This window comes from Oryx dammah, unplaced genomic scaffold (genome assembly GCF_014754425.2).
Source record: "Oryx dammah isolate SB20612 unplaced genomic scaffold, SCBI_Odam_1.1 HiC_scaffold_24, whole genome shotgun sequence".
Taxonomy (NCBI): domain Eukaryota; kingdom Metazoa; phylum Chordata; class Mammalia; order Artiodactyla; family Bovidae; genus Oryx; species Oryx dammah.
The window spans coordinates 13,523,185-13,537,617 of record NW_024070208.1 but is presented as its reverse complement, the minus strand read 5'-3'; the positions used below and the strand labels follow the sequence as shown (position 1 = coordinate 13,537,617).

The following is a 14,433-nucleotide window of genomic DNA, read 5'->3' as shown; positions in this document are numbered from 1 at the left end:
TGTCTATATAGACACACACACCACACACCATTTTTTTCAGTCAGCCACCTCTAAAGTTTAGAAATGCTTTACACAATGTAGGTGAATGGGAGGAAACAGGAGGGCTACATTTAAAGCATTAAATAAAGATTAGAGACTGAGGTCTCTTATCTTAGGGGGAAAAAAAAAACTTTAAAATGGGTAAATTCAAGTCTGTTTAGAAGAATAAATTTTGTAAATCAGGATCTTCAATAAAAATTAGGTACAACCAACTCCAAATTTTCCAGAACTTTTCCTTCACTTTTGATCTTTCAAACTGGTCTGAGTCTCATATTAGCATTTGCAGTTCAGGGCTGGGCAAAAAAAAAAAAGATGTGAAACTCATTTTGAATCAATATATGAGACTGTTTAACTAGAAGTAGGATTGGAGATTTACAGTTTGATTAAATTTAGGAGTTTAATTTTCCCTTCATTTCTCCACTACCTCTCCACCTCAGTGTTTTATTTACTTAATGGAAGTTTGATTACAGATGTGACTTCCTGCCCAAACCCTACCTAGGTTCAGTTCAGTTCAATTCAGTTCAGTCGCTCATTCGCTCAGTCATGTCTGACTGCGACCCCATGAATCGCAGCACACCAGGCCTCCCTGTCCATCACCATCTCCCGGAGTTCACCCAGACTCACGTCCATCGAGTCTGTGATGCCATCCAGCCATCTCATCCTCGGTCGTCCCCTTCTCCTCCTGCCCCCAATCTCTCCCAGCATCAGAGTCTGTTCCAATGAGTCAACTCTTCTCATGAGGTGTCCAAAGTACTGGAGTTTCAGCTTTAGCATCATTCCTTCCAAAGAAATCCCAGGGTTGATCTCCTTCAGAATGGACTGGTTGGATCTCCTTGCAGTCCAAGGGACCTTCAAGAGTCTTCTCCAACACCACAGTTCAAATGCATCAGTTCTTCGGCGCTCAGCCTTCTTCACAGTCCAACTCTCACATCCATACATGACCACTGGAAAAACCATAGCCTTGACTAGACGGACCTTAGTCGGCAAAGTAATGTCTCTGCTTTTGAATATACTATCTAGGTTGGTCATAACTTTTCTTCCAAGGAGTAAGCGTCTTTTAATTTCATGGCTGCAGTCATCATCTGCAGTGATTTTGGAGCCCCCCAAAATAAAGTCTGACACTGTTTCTACTGTTTCCTCGTCTATTTCCCATGAAGTGATGGGACCAGATGCCATGATCTTTGTTTTCTGAATGTTGAGCTTTAAGCCAACTTTTTTACTCTCCTCTTTTACTTTCATTAAGAGGCTTTTTAGCTCCTCTTCACTTTCTTACACTATTTTGTAGTCAGAGAGAGAGTAATCATCCAAAAGAATGGCCAAAAGTAGAGAGAAGTTCCTTTTTTCTTTTTTTGGTTTCTTTCTCTTTTTTTGACCACACATGACATGTGGGATCTCAGTTCCCCAACCAGGGATTGAATTTCCACTCCCTGTGTTAGAAGCGCAGAATCGTAACCACTGGACCACCAGGCAAGTTCCAGAGAAAGAGTTTCTAAGATTGGTGAAACGGATCTTGCAGTTTGCCCCCTGAATTAAATGTGCTACTCTGCTAGTTGAGTTTGGCCTTTCATATTTTGTGGACACCCAAATGTTGGGGCCATAAAGAGCTCTCCTGCAGCTTCTGGAATCTGGATAAGGACTGTGATAGAGACAGAATGACAGACTAGGGGTTCAAAACTGCTTTGGAGCAAGCTAGACGGAGAGGGGAGATTCTAGTTCTTTTCTGAAGAACACCTATAGGCAGAATGATTTGGGGAGCCCCTGGACTTGTGATACATCTGGAGGGGTCGGCAATACTCTGGAATTTCCTTGGAATAACTAAACCCATATCCAGGATATAGTAGGCCTGCTGTAAGTCACTCTAAAAGGTAGGAGCACAGCAGAAAATCTCCCTTGTATTAGAAATGCTTATTAACAAAACCTTCACATATCTAGGTGCCCATAGTATATGCTGCATGCAAATATATTCAGTTAAAACCCTCTTGGGAGACACAAATTTTATATAAAAATGCCAAGTGGAACAAGTCTTGATTGCCTAGAAGAGAGGAGTGAGAGATAAGCTACTCAAATGAATTTTATCTACAGAAAACTTAAAACTGAGGCTGGCACTTCAATGTGCAGTCCTAGTTTGTGACTTTAATTTGTGACATAAATTTATCTGGGCCAAAGTGTGTATTCTTTCTAGACATTCTCATGACTACTTTATAAAAGTGGTGTCTTTAAGGCATATAGATTATGTGTACATTAAAGAAGATCAGTGGGATTTCATCGGTAACACTCCTTGGATCTTTGCAGAGTTCCATCCTGAGTCCCTTGGAAGTTCCACCATTCTGCCAAACTTTCTGCTTCACAATTCATGAGTGTTGAGTGCTATGTTCTAACTCAACCAAAGAAGCTAGGCCCTTGGAAAGCACTTCAGTATCTTGATTGCTGGGATCAATCAATTCTTGTGAAGACAGGTTGGCATATAATTGAACCTAACAGAATTACATTTTTATGGAAGTTTGGGAGGGTAGCATTTTATATCTATATAGTAAACCACACATTAGGTCAGCTTGACATTGCCCAGAGTCTATGCCAGAACTCCTGGTTCATTTCACATGTGCCCTACATGTTGGGTTTGGCATGCGTTGAATTCATGTGGGAGAGAATGAGTCAATACTTTTGGTTTAGAACCAAAGCTTTGGAGCTATGTTCAGTTGGAAACCCCTGGCTATTGTTACAAAGAATGGATCAACATTTTTTATTGATAAGCAGATAGCTCTGAGGAGATGTTGACAGTCTAACTCTGCATCACTCCATCTTCTCCTGCTTTTTAATTAATTCTAACACAATAGATTTCCATTCCCAGCAGCCTTGATCAGCACCCCAGCAGTGCTAGTCATCATTGTAAATCCTATCCAAATACAGCCCAAACCTTCTCAACAACTGTTTATGAAGTTGTTATTCAAAATTTACCCGTACCCCTAAGAACCATCCTCACATTCTTAATGATCAGGCAGGCTTCTTTACATATCACTGTGGCCTGTGGCCCCTCTGCAGGTCATGACACACATTTTATGTGTAACCAAGATGATTGTTCACATTAAGCCCCACCCTTCTTACCATGACCACCATATCCATCGCTCTCATTATGTAACCCACCTGCTCACAGCCAGCCTGCATCTGAATTGGAATGTTCCCCCTAACACATGGGTATTAGAAAGCAGATGAAGGAACTATAGATAAAAACACTTATAGAAGGTTGAGTGGCAACTTTTTGGTGTTTTCAGTGAAAAGGGTTAAGACTTTATTTAGGCTGCACCTGAGAAAAGTAATCTAGGGAGTATGTTCTTGTCTGAAAGCTGCTGACCATAAAGAATGAGTCATCGACCGAAATCTTGTTTCCGTGACACAAACGTCCATATCAATAAACTGACAAACTTCTGTCAAGAGCCCATGTAAAAACTACCAGTTTCATTGTGGAAAAGGGCTTCCCTGGTGGATCAGACGGTAAAGAATCTGCCTGCAATGCAGGAGACCTGGGTTCGATCCCTGGGTTGGGAAGATCCCCTGGAAAAGGGAATGACAACCCACTCCAGGACTCTTGCCTGAAAAATTCCATGGACAGGGGAGCCTAGTGGGCTACAGTCCATGGGATCACGAAGAGTCAGACACAACTGAGCAACTAACACTTTGTACTATGGAAAAGAATCATCTGAGCAGCCTGTTTAATCGGCAGAGTCTTTGCCCTCACGCACAGAGGTTCGGTTTATTGTGAGACTAACATCTGAGGTGGTACTGAAGCAGGCACCTCTGGGTCTGTTTCAGGAACTAGCGGCCTACCATGTGCCAAGACACGTGTTAGCTGATGGTGCTGACGAGACGAGCTCTCCCCTCGAGAACTTTATAGACTAACGAGAAAGAAAATAGTCAGTCACGATGGAAGTCAAATCAGAAACACAGCCAAAGAGCTGCTTCTGCTGCAGATGCCTTTTGGGATGAAAGGACAGTTGAGGGCGTCCTACAGGATGGATAGAGTTCCTCTGGATAGATGGGGAGTTTCCAAGGCCAGTTCAGACACAAGGAGCAACTTACTGAAAGAGCCAAGTGCGGTCTCAGCAGTTTAGTTAAAAATAAGACAGACATATATACTACCGATGCTATATATAAAACAGGTAACTAATGAGAATGTATTATACAGTGTGAAAAGTGTTAGTCGCTCAGTCGTGTCCAACTCTTCATGACCCTGTGGGCTGTGGCCCACCAGGCTCCTCTGTCCGTGGAATTCTTCAGGCAAGAATATTAGAGTGGGTTGCCATTCCCTTCTCCAGGGCATCTTCCCCACCCCAGGGATCGAACCCGGGTCTCCTGCGTTGCAGGCAGATTCTTGACTGTCGGCGCCACACCTGCAATAATGTTGTATAGCGTAAGAAAGTCTGCTTAATGCACTTTGGTGACGTGAATGGAAAGGAAGTCCAAAAAGGAGGGAATGTATGTATACATGAGGCTGATTCATTTTGCTGCACAGCAGAAACACAACATTATAAAGCGACTATACTCCAATAAAAATTAATTTTAAAATTAAGGGAGAAAGATACAGTTGTAAAAAGCTGTCTGAGATCTGGTATTATAATCAACAAATAAGTAGGAAAACCTACTTTTTGGACAATTAAAGGTTTTTAAAATCCCAGGGCACCGAGAAACATTAGACCAAAGCACAGAAGTGTTTGATCAGCCTTCTGCCACCCACTCCCAGTCTTGCCTCTCTCCACTTCTCATAAATGCTTTGTCCCTCTGCACCCACCCACAGGCAACTGTCCCCAGCGGCTTAGGGGGAGACCCAGATATCACATAACCCTTCCCTGCTGACTTTCCAGACTGCTGGTTAGGCCTCTGCTGATTTCCAGCAAGATACGACTGTGTCTAAGGACAGCTATTCTTCTGCAGAGCTAAGCCTTCTAGAGACAGATCTAAAAGAATATTGCAGCAATTTATGTCAAAGAGTGCCCTGCCTATGTTTTCCTCTAGTTTTATAGTACCCAGTCTTACATTTAGTCTTTAATCCATCTTGAGTTTATTTTTGTGTACGATGTTGGAGAATGTTCTAATTTCACCCTTTTACGTGTAAGTGTTCCAGTTTTCCCAGCATCACTTGTTAAAGAGACTGTCTTTATTCTATTGTACAGTCTTGTCTCGCTTGTTGCAGATTAGTTGGCCATGAGTATGTGGGTTTCTTTCCGGGCTTTCTATTCTGTCCCATTGGTCTATGTTTGTTTTGGTGCCAGTATCAGTACAATTTTTAAAAATAGGAGTCCATAAGAGAAAAGCTTCCCTGGTGGCTAAGGTGCTAAAGCATCTGTCTGCAATGCGGGAGAGCCAGGTTCAATCCCTGGGTCAGGAAGATGCCCTGGAGAAGGAAATGGCAACCCTCTCCAGTATTCTTGCCTGGGAAATCCCTTGGACAGAGGAGCCTGATAGGCTACAGTCCTTGGGGCTGCAAAGAGTTGGACATGTCTGAGCAACTTCACTTTCTTTCACTAGGAGAAAAAGAAATCCGTGTATTACATTGAGGTATGTTCCCTCTATACCCACTTTCTAGAGTTTTTATCATGAATTGATGTTGGATTTTATCAAAAGCTTTTTCCTGCATCTATTGTAGTCTTTGTTAATATATCACATTGATTGATTTTCAGATACTGAAATCTCCTTGCATCCCTGGGATTAATCCCACTTGATCATGGTGTATGATATTTATAATATATTGTTAGAGTTGGTTTGCTAGTATTTTGTTGAGAATTTTTGTATCTATGCTCATGAGTGATATTGGCCTGTAGTTTTCTTATCTTGTAGTTCTTTGCCTGGTTTTGGTATCAGAGTGATTGTGACTTCATAGAATGAGTTTGGAAGTGTTAGGTCCTCTGCAGTTTCTTTTTAATAATTTCAGAAGGCTAACTGTTAATTCTTCTCTAAATGATAGAAGTCACCTGTGACTGGCCTGGTCATCTGGCCTGGACTTTTGTTTGCTGGGAGTCTAATTCTGACTCAATTACAGGCCTGGTCATTGACCTGTTAACATTTTCTCTTTCTCCCTGGTTCAGTCTTGGGAGATTGTACTTTTAGTTCTAAGAATTTGTCCATTTCTTCTAGATTTCCCATTTTATTGGTATATATAGCTACTCATACTAGTCTCTTATGATCCTTGGCATTTATGTGGTGAAGGCTGTAACTTCTCTTCTCTCATATCTTATTTTATTGACTTGCACCCTCTTTTTTTCTTGGTGAGTCTGGCTCATGGTTTATCCATTTTGTTTATGTTTTCAAAGAGCCAGCTTTTTGTTGTTGTTAAGCCTCTCTTTCATTTATTTCTGCTCTGATCTTTAGGATTTCCTTCCTTCTACTAACTCTGGGTTTTGTTTATTATTCTTGCTGTAGTTGCTTTAGGTGCAAGTTTAGGTTACTTGAGATTTCTTTGTTTCCTGAAGTAAACCTGTATCACTATAAAATTCCCCCTTAGAACTGTTTGTGCTGCATTCCATAGGTTTTGGAGCACCGTGTTTCGTTTTGTTTCCAGGTATCTTTTTAAATTTCTTCTGTGATTTCTTCAGTGATCCAGTGGTCGTTGCAAACACTTCTAATCTGTCTGCCAGTTTTTGTCTGTTTGCTGTACAGCTGCTTGAATGAAATTTTTAGAACGTGATTCAGTTCACATCATGTCCCTGCTCGGAACCTTCCGTTAGCTTCCTGCTGTATTTAGAGCTCCATCCAGCCTCCTGAAGTGGGGGCCCTGTGTGGTCTGGCCCCCCACCCACCTCTGAGTGCACACTGGGTCGCTCCCCAGCCACACGTGTTCCTGCCACCTCGTTCCCACCTCAGGCCCTCTGCACGTGCTGTTGCCTCTCCCTGAGTCATCTTCCCCCGGCTCACTGTAGCTGACTCCTCACCTGGCCCTCGGGCAAGCTCACCTTCATCGACCTCCTGTAAAGCAGCCCTCCTCCAAGCTTGGGGCCACTCCCAGTGCTGTCCCATTACCTATTTTTTTCTGCGCTGTGTTCACCATCTGAAAGTATCTCCTTTTTTTTTAAATTTTATTTTTGGCTGTGCTGGGTGGGTCTTTGCTGCTGCACGTGGACCAGCTGCAGCAAGTGGAGCTGCTCTCTAGTTGTGGAGTGCAGGCTCCTCTCTGTGCTGGTGTCTCTTGGTTGCAGAACGGGCTCTGGGGTGCAGGGGCCTCAGCAGTTGCAGCATGTGGGCTCAGCAGTCGTGGCTTACAGGCTTAGCTGCTCCAAGGCATGCAGAATCTTCCCAGACCAGGGATTGAACACATGTCCCCTGCACTGGCAGGCAGGGACCACAAGGGATGTCCTCTTTTTATTTTTAATCTTTGTGTTTATCATCTGTGTAGCTTACCTAGAAAATTAGTTCTATAAGAGCAGGAACCTTGTCTGTCTGTGCAATGCAATACTCTCTAGGACTTGGTACCCAAATGCTGCTAAGGAAATGAATCCGTACAAATCTAATTGAAATGCTGCTCCCTTGATCTTAGCGAGGTCTGAAATCAAGAATGGGCTAGATGTTATGACCCAGCAATCCCACTGTTGGGCATACACACAGAGGAAACCAGAATTGAAAGAAACACATGTACCCCAATGTTCATCGCAGCACTGTTTATAATAGCTAGGACATGGAAACAACCTAGATGTCCATCAGTAGATGAATGGATAAGAAAGCTGTGGTACATATACACAATGGAGTATTACTCAGCCATTAAAAAGAATACATTTGAATCAGTTCTGATGAGATGGATGAAACTGGAGCCAATTATACAGAGTGAAGTGAGCCAGAAAGAAAAACACCAATACAGTATACTAACACATATATATGGAATTTAGGAAGATGGCAATGATGACCCTGTATGCAGGACAGCAAAAGAGACACAGATGTGTATAGCGGACTTTTGGACTCAGAGGGAGAGGGAGAGGGTGTGATGATTTGGGAGAATGGCATTGAAACATGTATAATAACATGTAAGAATCGAAATACCAGTCTATGTCTGATGCAGGATATGACACGCTTGGGGCTGACGCGCGGGGATGACCCAGAGAGATGTTGTGGGGAGGGGGGTGGGAGGGGGGTTCATGTTTGGGAACGCATGTACACCTGTGGTGGATTCATGTCAATCTATGCCAAAACCAATACAGAATTGTAAAGTAAAAATTAAAAATAAATAAATAAATTAAAAAAAAAAAAAAAAAAGAATGGGCTAGATGACTTCGATGGGAAAAGCTGAAAATGTCTCAATGTGCCTGTTTAAATGGGTCTTCCTAGTGAGGGATTTGCGACACAGTGTATAGAGCTGGCTTGTGTTTCTTTATAAGCTAGGCCCTGAGCTGTGTTGAAAATCCAAGAGTACTGACAGCCTCCTCTGTTTCTTCTTTATTTTCTTAAATTAGCTACTTAGAGTTGTATTTTCCACTGTTGGGAAATCCAGTCTTAAACATGGAGACCTTGCTTCTCCGTGGATCGAACCAAGACCAGCTGTTGAATCCATCCCTTTGGAGATGCATCAGTTCAGTAATGGCTGAGTTCTCCAGACCCTTGTGTTCCTTTTACCAAGCCTTTATGGTCTTTATGGTCTTCCAGAGAACCATAGTTTCCATTTCTGGGTTTATAGATTAGATTTTGATTTACACCTATCATTTTTTTTCCACCCTCAGGAAATCTCCCAGTTCCTTTAAAGGAGGGCTTCCCAGGCGATGGTAGCGGGAAAGAACCCACCTGCTAATGCAGAAGGCATAAGAGACATGGGTTCTATCCCTGGGTGGGGAAGATCCCCATGGCAACTCACTCCAGTACTCTTGCCTGGAGAATCCCTGCGGACAGAGGAGCCTGGTGGGCTACAGTCCATAGGGTCACAAAGAGTCGGACACGACTGAAGCAATGTAGCAAGAAGCTTTAGTTGATTATTTAGAAAGCTTCCCTAAGATGAACTGATCCAGAACCAGGGCCTGGTAACTACATGTTCTCAGATGGCATGACTGATGCTTCTGGCAATGCTGCTGGGATGGGCAGGGGAGGAGGGAGGAGGAGGGGGGTGGGGTGCAGGACTTCCCAGAGATGATGACTCGCGTTTCCCGTTTCTACTGTGTCTCTAGCAATGCTGAATAACTTGGTTCCCATCCAGAGGAAAAGCTTGGAGAACCTTTATTTAACTTCCTGGTTTGGCCCCACAGGTATCTAGTGACAACTCCTTAAGCTTTTATAAAGAAAAGCTAATGGCTTGTTAATATCAGCTACCACTAAGATGGTTCTAAATACTCTCCTAGGGAAAAAGACTCATGTCTGGATTAGGGTCTCTAATCTGACTTTAGAGACATATCTAGAAATCACATGAGCATTTTCCCCCTTAGCTTTATGAGCAGAATAGTTTCAGTAAGAAGTTTCTTCACTCAAAATATCCAGGTTACTCTCTCGAATCCATAAGAGCATGAGTGAAGGGCAGGAATCACTGATGAATAGTACTTCAAAGTTACCTGCTTTTGAGAAAGTATGATATCATTAGTGAGTACTGGTACCAATTTTTAAGGTTCTTATTTCTCCTCATTTAATCAATAACAGAACAGTAGAAATGTTAAAGAAGTATACTATGTATTCTCAGTTCTAGAGGATAAATTCATTCAAGGTACATTTGATGCTAGGACAGATAGAGAGCAAGAGGAGAAGGGGGTGACAGGATGAGATGGCTGGATGCCATCATCAACTCAATGGACATGAGTCTGAGCAAGCTCCAGGAGACTGAAGGACAGGGAAGCCTGGCGTGTTGCAGCTCACAGGGTCGCAAAGAGCCAGACATGACTTAGCCACTGAACAACAGTTTCTTTTTAACTTATTTCTTTGGCTGCCCCGGGTCTTTTAGTTGTAGTATACGAGACCTTCGATCTCTGAGGCAGCCCACTGGATCTAGTTCCCAAGCAGGGATGGAACCCGGGCCCCCTGCACTGGGAGTTCGCAGTCTCAGCCACTGCACCACCAGGAAGGCGCCTCAGCATACATTTGCTGTAAATGTATACTATATTCCTGCTGCTGAACCTGAACACACAAATATTGTCTAAGGGCAAAGTTCCTTGGGGATAGAGACCCAAGATTAGGGGCTGAGGGACTGTAAGCAGTGAGGGATACCAGCATCACAGAGGCAAGAAAAGCAGCCACTCCAGGTCCTCCCATCTCAGTATCCCAAAATTTCCTCCTTCATATCTTCATCTCTTTAGGCCCAGAGTTGTCAGTCACTCCCCCTCGGTGCCACCCCACTCTCTTCTAAACCATACTGTCCATCCTGTTGGGGGCATTTAACTTCATGGCACACCCCCAAGGGTATTCACAGGAGAAGCTGGGTTACCCAGGAGATGCTGATGAGTCTTTGTCCTGTAGGGATATTAATGTGAAAAATGTTGTTTTCTCTATTTGCTGGAGCCCCTGCAATACCTGTAAGACTGCTCAAGCCCATCCGCCTTCTGAGATGCCCCTGTGTCCCATGGGAAGCTCACAGTCCTGTCACCCACAGGCTGCAGCACCACACCGCTCCCCGTCTCAGCCCCACCGTCTCCCCTGTGCTCAGCTCACAGCAAAGCCGGATCAGTCGGTCCGCTGCCTAAGTGGATGTCCCACCAAGGAAAGGATGCCCGTCCCCTTCTTGCAGGACCCCTCCAGTCTCTCCAGGCTGCTCTCTTGAGGTGCCTCCTTCCTCCCTGGAAGCATCCCATTTGAGAGGAAAGGCAAAGAGCTTCTCACTGGGAACACCCTCGCCTTCCCACAAAGCCAGCACTGACCACTGACTGCCCCTCCCTTACCTGTCCTCTGCCTTTCCCCCTTACAGGGGGCAGGGGTCTGCCCACCATTTGTCAGAAGCTCTCTGTGGAAAGCAGTGGACATAGAACCACTCGTCCTCAGCCTGGGACAGCAGAGAAGCACCACTCACCATCCTGAAATAGAAGCAATTCCCCATGAGAATTCTGCCCCCTCTCTCCCACCTAAGGAATGCAAATCAAAGTATTATTTTTTTAAAAAAACTTCTAATTTACTTTCTAAGTAAATCATTCACAAGCTTCTATACTGGTGACAGAATTACTTACAGTGCCACCTCACCAGATTTGAGAATTTCAGGCACAGGGAAATAGTTCAAACACAAATTAGCAAATGAAGCGGTAGGAGAGGGACAAAACAATTCCACTTAAGTATATTAAAAATGGCTGTTTGCCGTTAAAAAGAATGAGATAGTGCCGTCTGCAGCAACATGGGTGGATCTAGAGACTGTCACACTAAGGAAAGTGTGAAGGAGAAATATCATATGACATCCCTTATATGTGGCATCTAAAAAGAAATGATACCGATGAACTTACAACACAGAAAGAGACTCACATACTTAGAGAATGAACTTATGGTTGCCTGTACACACTGCTCTATGTAAAATGGGTAATCAGCAAGGACCGCTGTAGAGCACACGGAACTCTGCTCAATATTATGTGGCAGCCTGGATGGGAGGGAAGGTAGGGGCTGAATGGATACATATATATATAGATGGCTGAATCCCTTTGCTGTTCACCTGAAACTATCGCAACATTTTTAATCAGCTGAACCCCAATACAAAATAAAAAGGTTTTAAAAATGGCTGTTTGCCACTTAGATTAAAACTACCTATTGCTACCTGCTATCTGAAACCGCTCAGTGGCGTTTCAGAGGGCTCCAGAGCTCTAGTCCTTTATGTCTCAGCACAGAAAGAATTCAGCAAGAGGCAAAGTGATGGATAAGAAGTGATTCACTAGAATACTTGCCATGCGAGGCTTACAAGCAGGTGGGCAAGAGGTTGCGAGCCCCAAGAAATATTCTAGAGGGCTACAGTTTTATGATCAAAGGAAAAGTAGGGAGCGGGAAAGGACTACCTTCTTCCTCATTCTTCAGTAGACGTTATGCTTCCATCATCAGTTCTTCCTCTTTGTTGTTGGAGAGGGGGGACGTTTCCTTGTACCTCATGATCCAAGGAGGTTACTATCATGGCAGTATGGAAAAAATTATTTCAGGTCTCAGTACAATGAGGATCTTTCACTTTGAAATGACACCTTTCCATAAATTATTTTTTAGGTGTGCAGAGAGCACAGATGTCCTAGAGGTAATTAATTTATAGGGGTCTCCCATACTTTTTCCTTTACCTACAGTCCCCTAGTGGGATTAACAGTTTAATCAACTATTCTGTCCCTTTACTCCATCCCTAACTTATCATCACCATTATTTCAGAGAAGGACATTTTAAGAAAAAAAAAGAAGAAGAAGAACATAATATCAGAATAAAACAGTAGCTCTTTGTATTTCAGGCAAAAGGTCAATCTCTGAAAACTGAGATTTTAGCTTTATGGAAAAGTGTTTCTATGTTCCTCATTTCATTGTCCAAGAAAACACACACGAACGTGCTCTGAGGACAGGTCTTAAGGGTACTTGTGTAGATGTCTTGGTTCTCTGTTCTCAGCCTAAGGATAAACTGGGAATTTTTTCTTTAAAAACTGACACTCATCTGGGGCATTCCAAGCATCTCATGGGAGCTCAGAGGGCCATGAGATCCTATCCCAGGGCAGTCCCAGGACACCCTGCAGTTGATACGATGACCAAGCGCAATGTCACATACCAGTGTGGGTCTTTCCTTTGACCTTTGGCTCTCAGGCACCAAAGCGTCACAATAAACAGAACATCAGGGGGCTCATCCTCAAACGTGATTCATCTCAAAGCCTGTTTCAAAGAGAAGCCAAAAACGTCAGTCTGAACACGATTTCTTAATAAACAGGAGTGTACAGCCTGTAGGGTCAACGTTCTCGTTTTCACTGTTTTGATTTTGGATGTAGGAGCGGGGAGGGTAGGAGGGTGATGCTCTTCCTTCAGCCCTAACCCCGACATTCAGCTTTTCATTTGTCAGTGCAGTGTTGACAGGTGAATTTCACGATGGAAAAAGCCCTCTGATTTATAATCAGACTCCAGCCAAACCATCCATTCCCAGGCCTTTTAAAATGATCTTGTAAATTACAGCAGAGAGGGGAGACCGGGCTGGCTCCCTTGAAACAACAGCAACAGCCAGGGGGAAATAGCAGAGGATTTGTGCTTCCTTCAGTGGCAGTGAGGGAAAAGAGGGACTAAACATTTCCTGTAACTAGCAGGGGTAATTACCAGGGGAATTGGAGGCAGCGTGCTCTCTGATACAGCCGCAGGAGCCATTTTCATATTGCGAAGTCCACCGAGAGGAAGAAAGGGGAGGAAGGGGATCACTTGATCCGTCCAATAACTACAATTTTATATTGGTAAATCAAGCATAAAATTGGTAGTTGAAATGCTGTCAGAAACCTCTGTTTGGAAATACCTTTATTCATTTGTGTATTTTCTCAGTCTCGCTTTTCTAACACTGTCATTCCAGGAGAAAGTATTCTGTTGGCCACGCTACTATTACTGTCTTCAAAACAGGCTATTACTGAATGCTTGCCGACCGCGGATACAAGTGGCAAGACCACGACTCGGCCCTGACAAAGCTGTCACTGGGGTCAGAAGACAATATTCGCCTGAGATTTTTACTTGCCTCTCAGTAACATCCGTTTGCCCTCTTCATTTCAGGCATCATATCCACGTTTCTTCACGTCCATCCTTTTGGAGCCAATATAGAATACCTCTGGTCGTACATGCAGCAGCTGGACTCCAAGGTAAGGCCTTTCTCTCAACTGGCGTTGCGAAAACTTAGGACGTTGGTTGCTGGCTGCAGGTTGAACCCGTGTGATCGCTGTTAGGGAGATATTAGCAGATGGAGGTCTGACTGTACTTCTTCACAAGAACTCAGTTTTTGGCAGAGAATGTCTTCTTTTCCTTGCCTTTGTCCCTGTAGAAAGAAAAGCGGTTATCGAAAATGACACTTGACTTTCAGCAGACATCAGATGACTTTGAGCAGCATATGAGATCTGAAAGTGCAGTTTGGTTTGAAAGTCCCCACAACAGGGAGATACAAGGTCAGGGCGGCACATTACCCTTCGGCCGTGTCCTCCCGGAACTCTATGCTAAGGGCTTGACACGATAGAGGAAAATCACCTCAAATTACATAAAGATCTGATACAACTCTCAATAAAACTGTGTTAGCGGTGGTATTTAGCATCATTCCCAAATGGAAAAAAAAAAATGACTACAAAAGTTCTTCTCAGCTATCCGCCTCGAGAGGCACACCCAGGTCAGGACATCACTCCTCTCTTCTCAGAGGCTAGTTTTCCTCCTTTGCAGACAGCTGTGCTCCTAGCCCATGGAGGCAATTGTGCGCCAAAAAAGAAGGGACAAAAAGCTCAATGTAAGTATCAGATCCTGGTGAACAGTGAGAGGGCCTCTGGCCTCTGTTGAAATAAGTTCA

General features: G+C 43.7%; 1 protein-coding gene across 2 annotated transcripts in view; it reads left to right on the top strand.

The window, feature by feature from the left end:
• Positions 1-14,433, top strand: part of ENOX1 (ecto-NOX disulfide-thiol exchanger 1) — a 662,416-nt gene that overhangs the window by 628,701 nt on the left and 19,282 nt on the right. For both annotated transcript variants that reach the window (XM_040267197.1, XM_040267198.1), the window contains one exon: positions 13,659-13,744. In XM_040267197.1, coding sequence (XP_040123131.1) covers positions 13,659-13,744 — 86 coding nt within the window. The remainder of the gene's footprint in view (positions 1-13,658; positions 13,745-14,433) is intronic.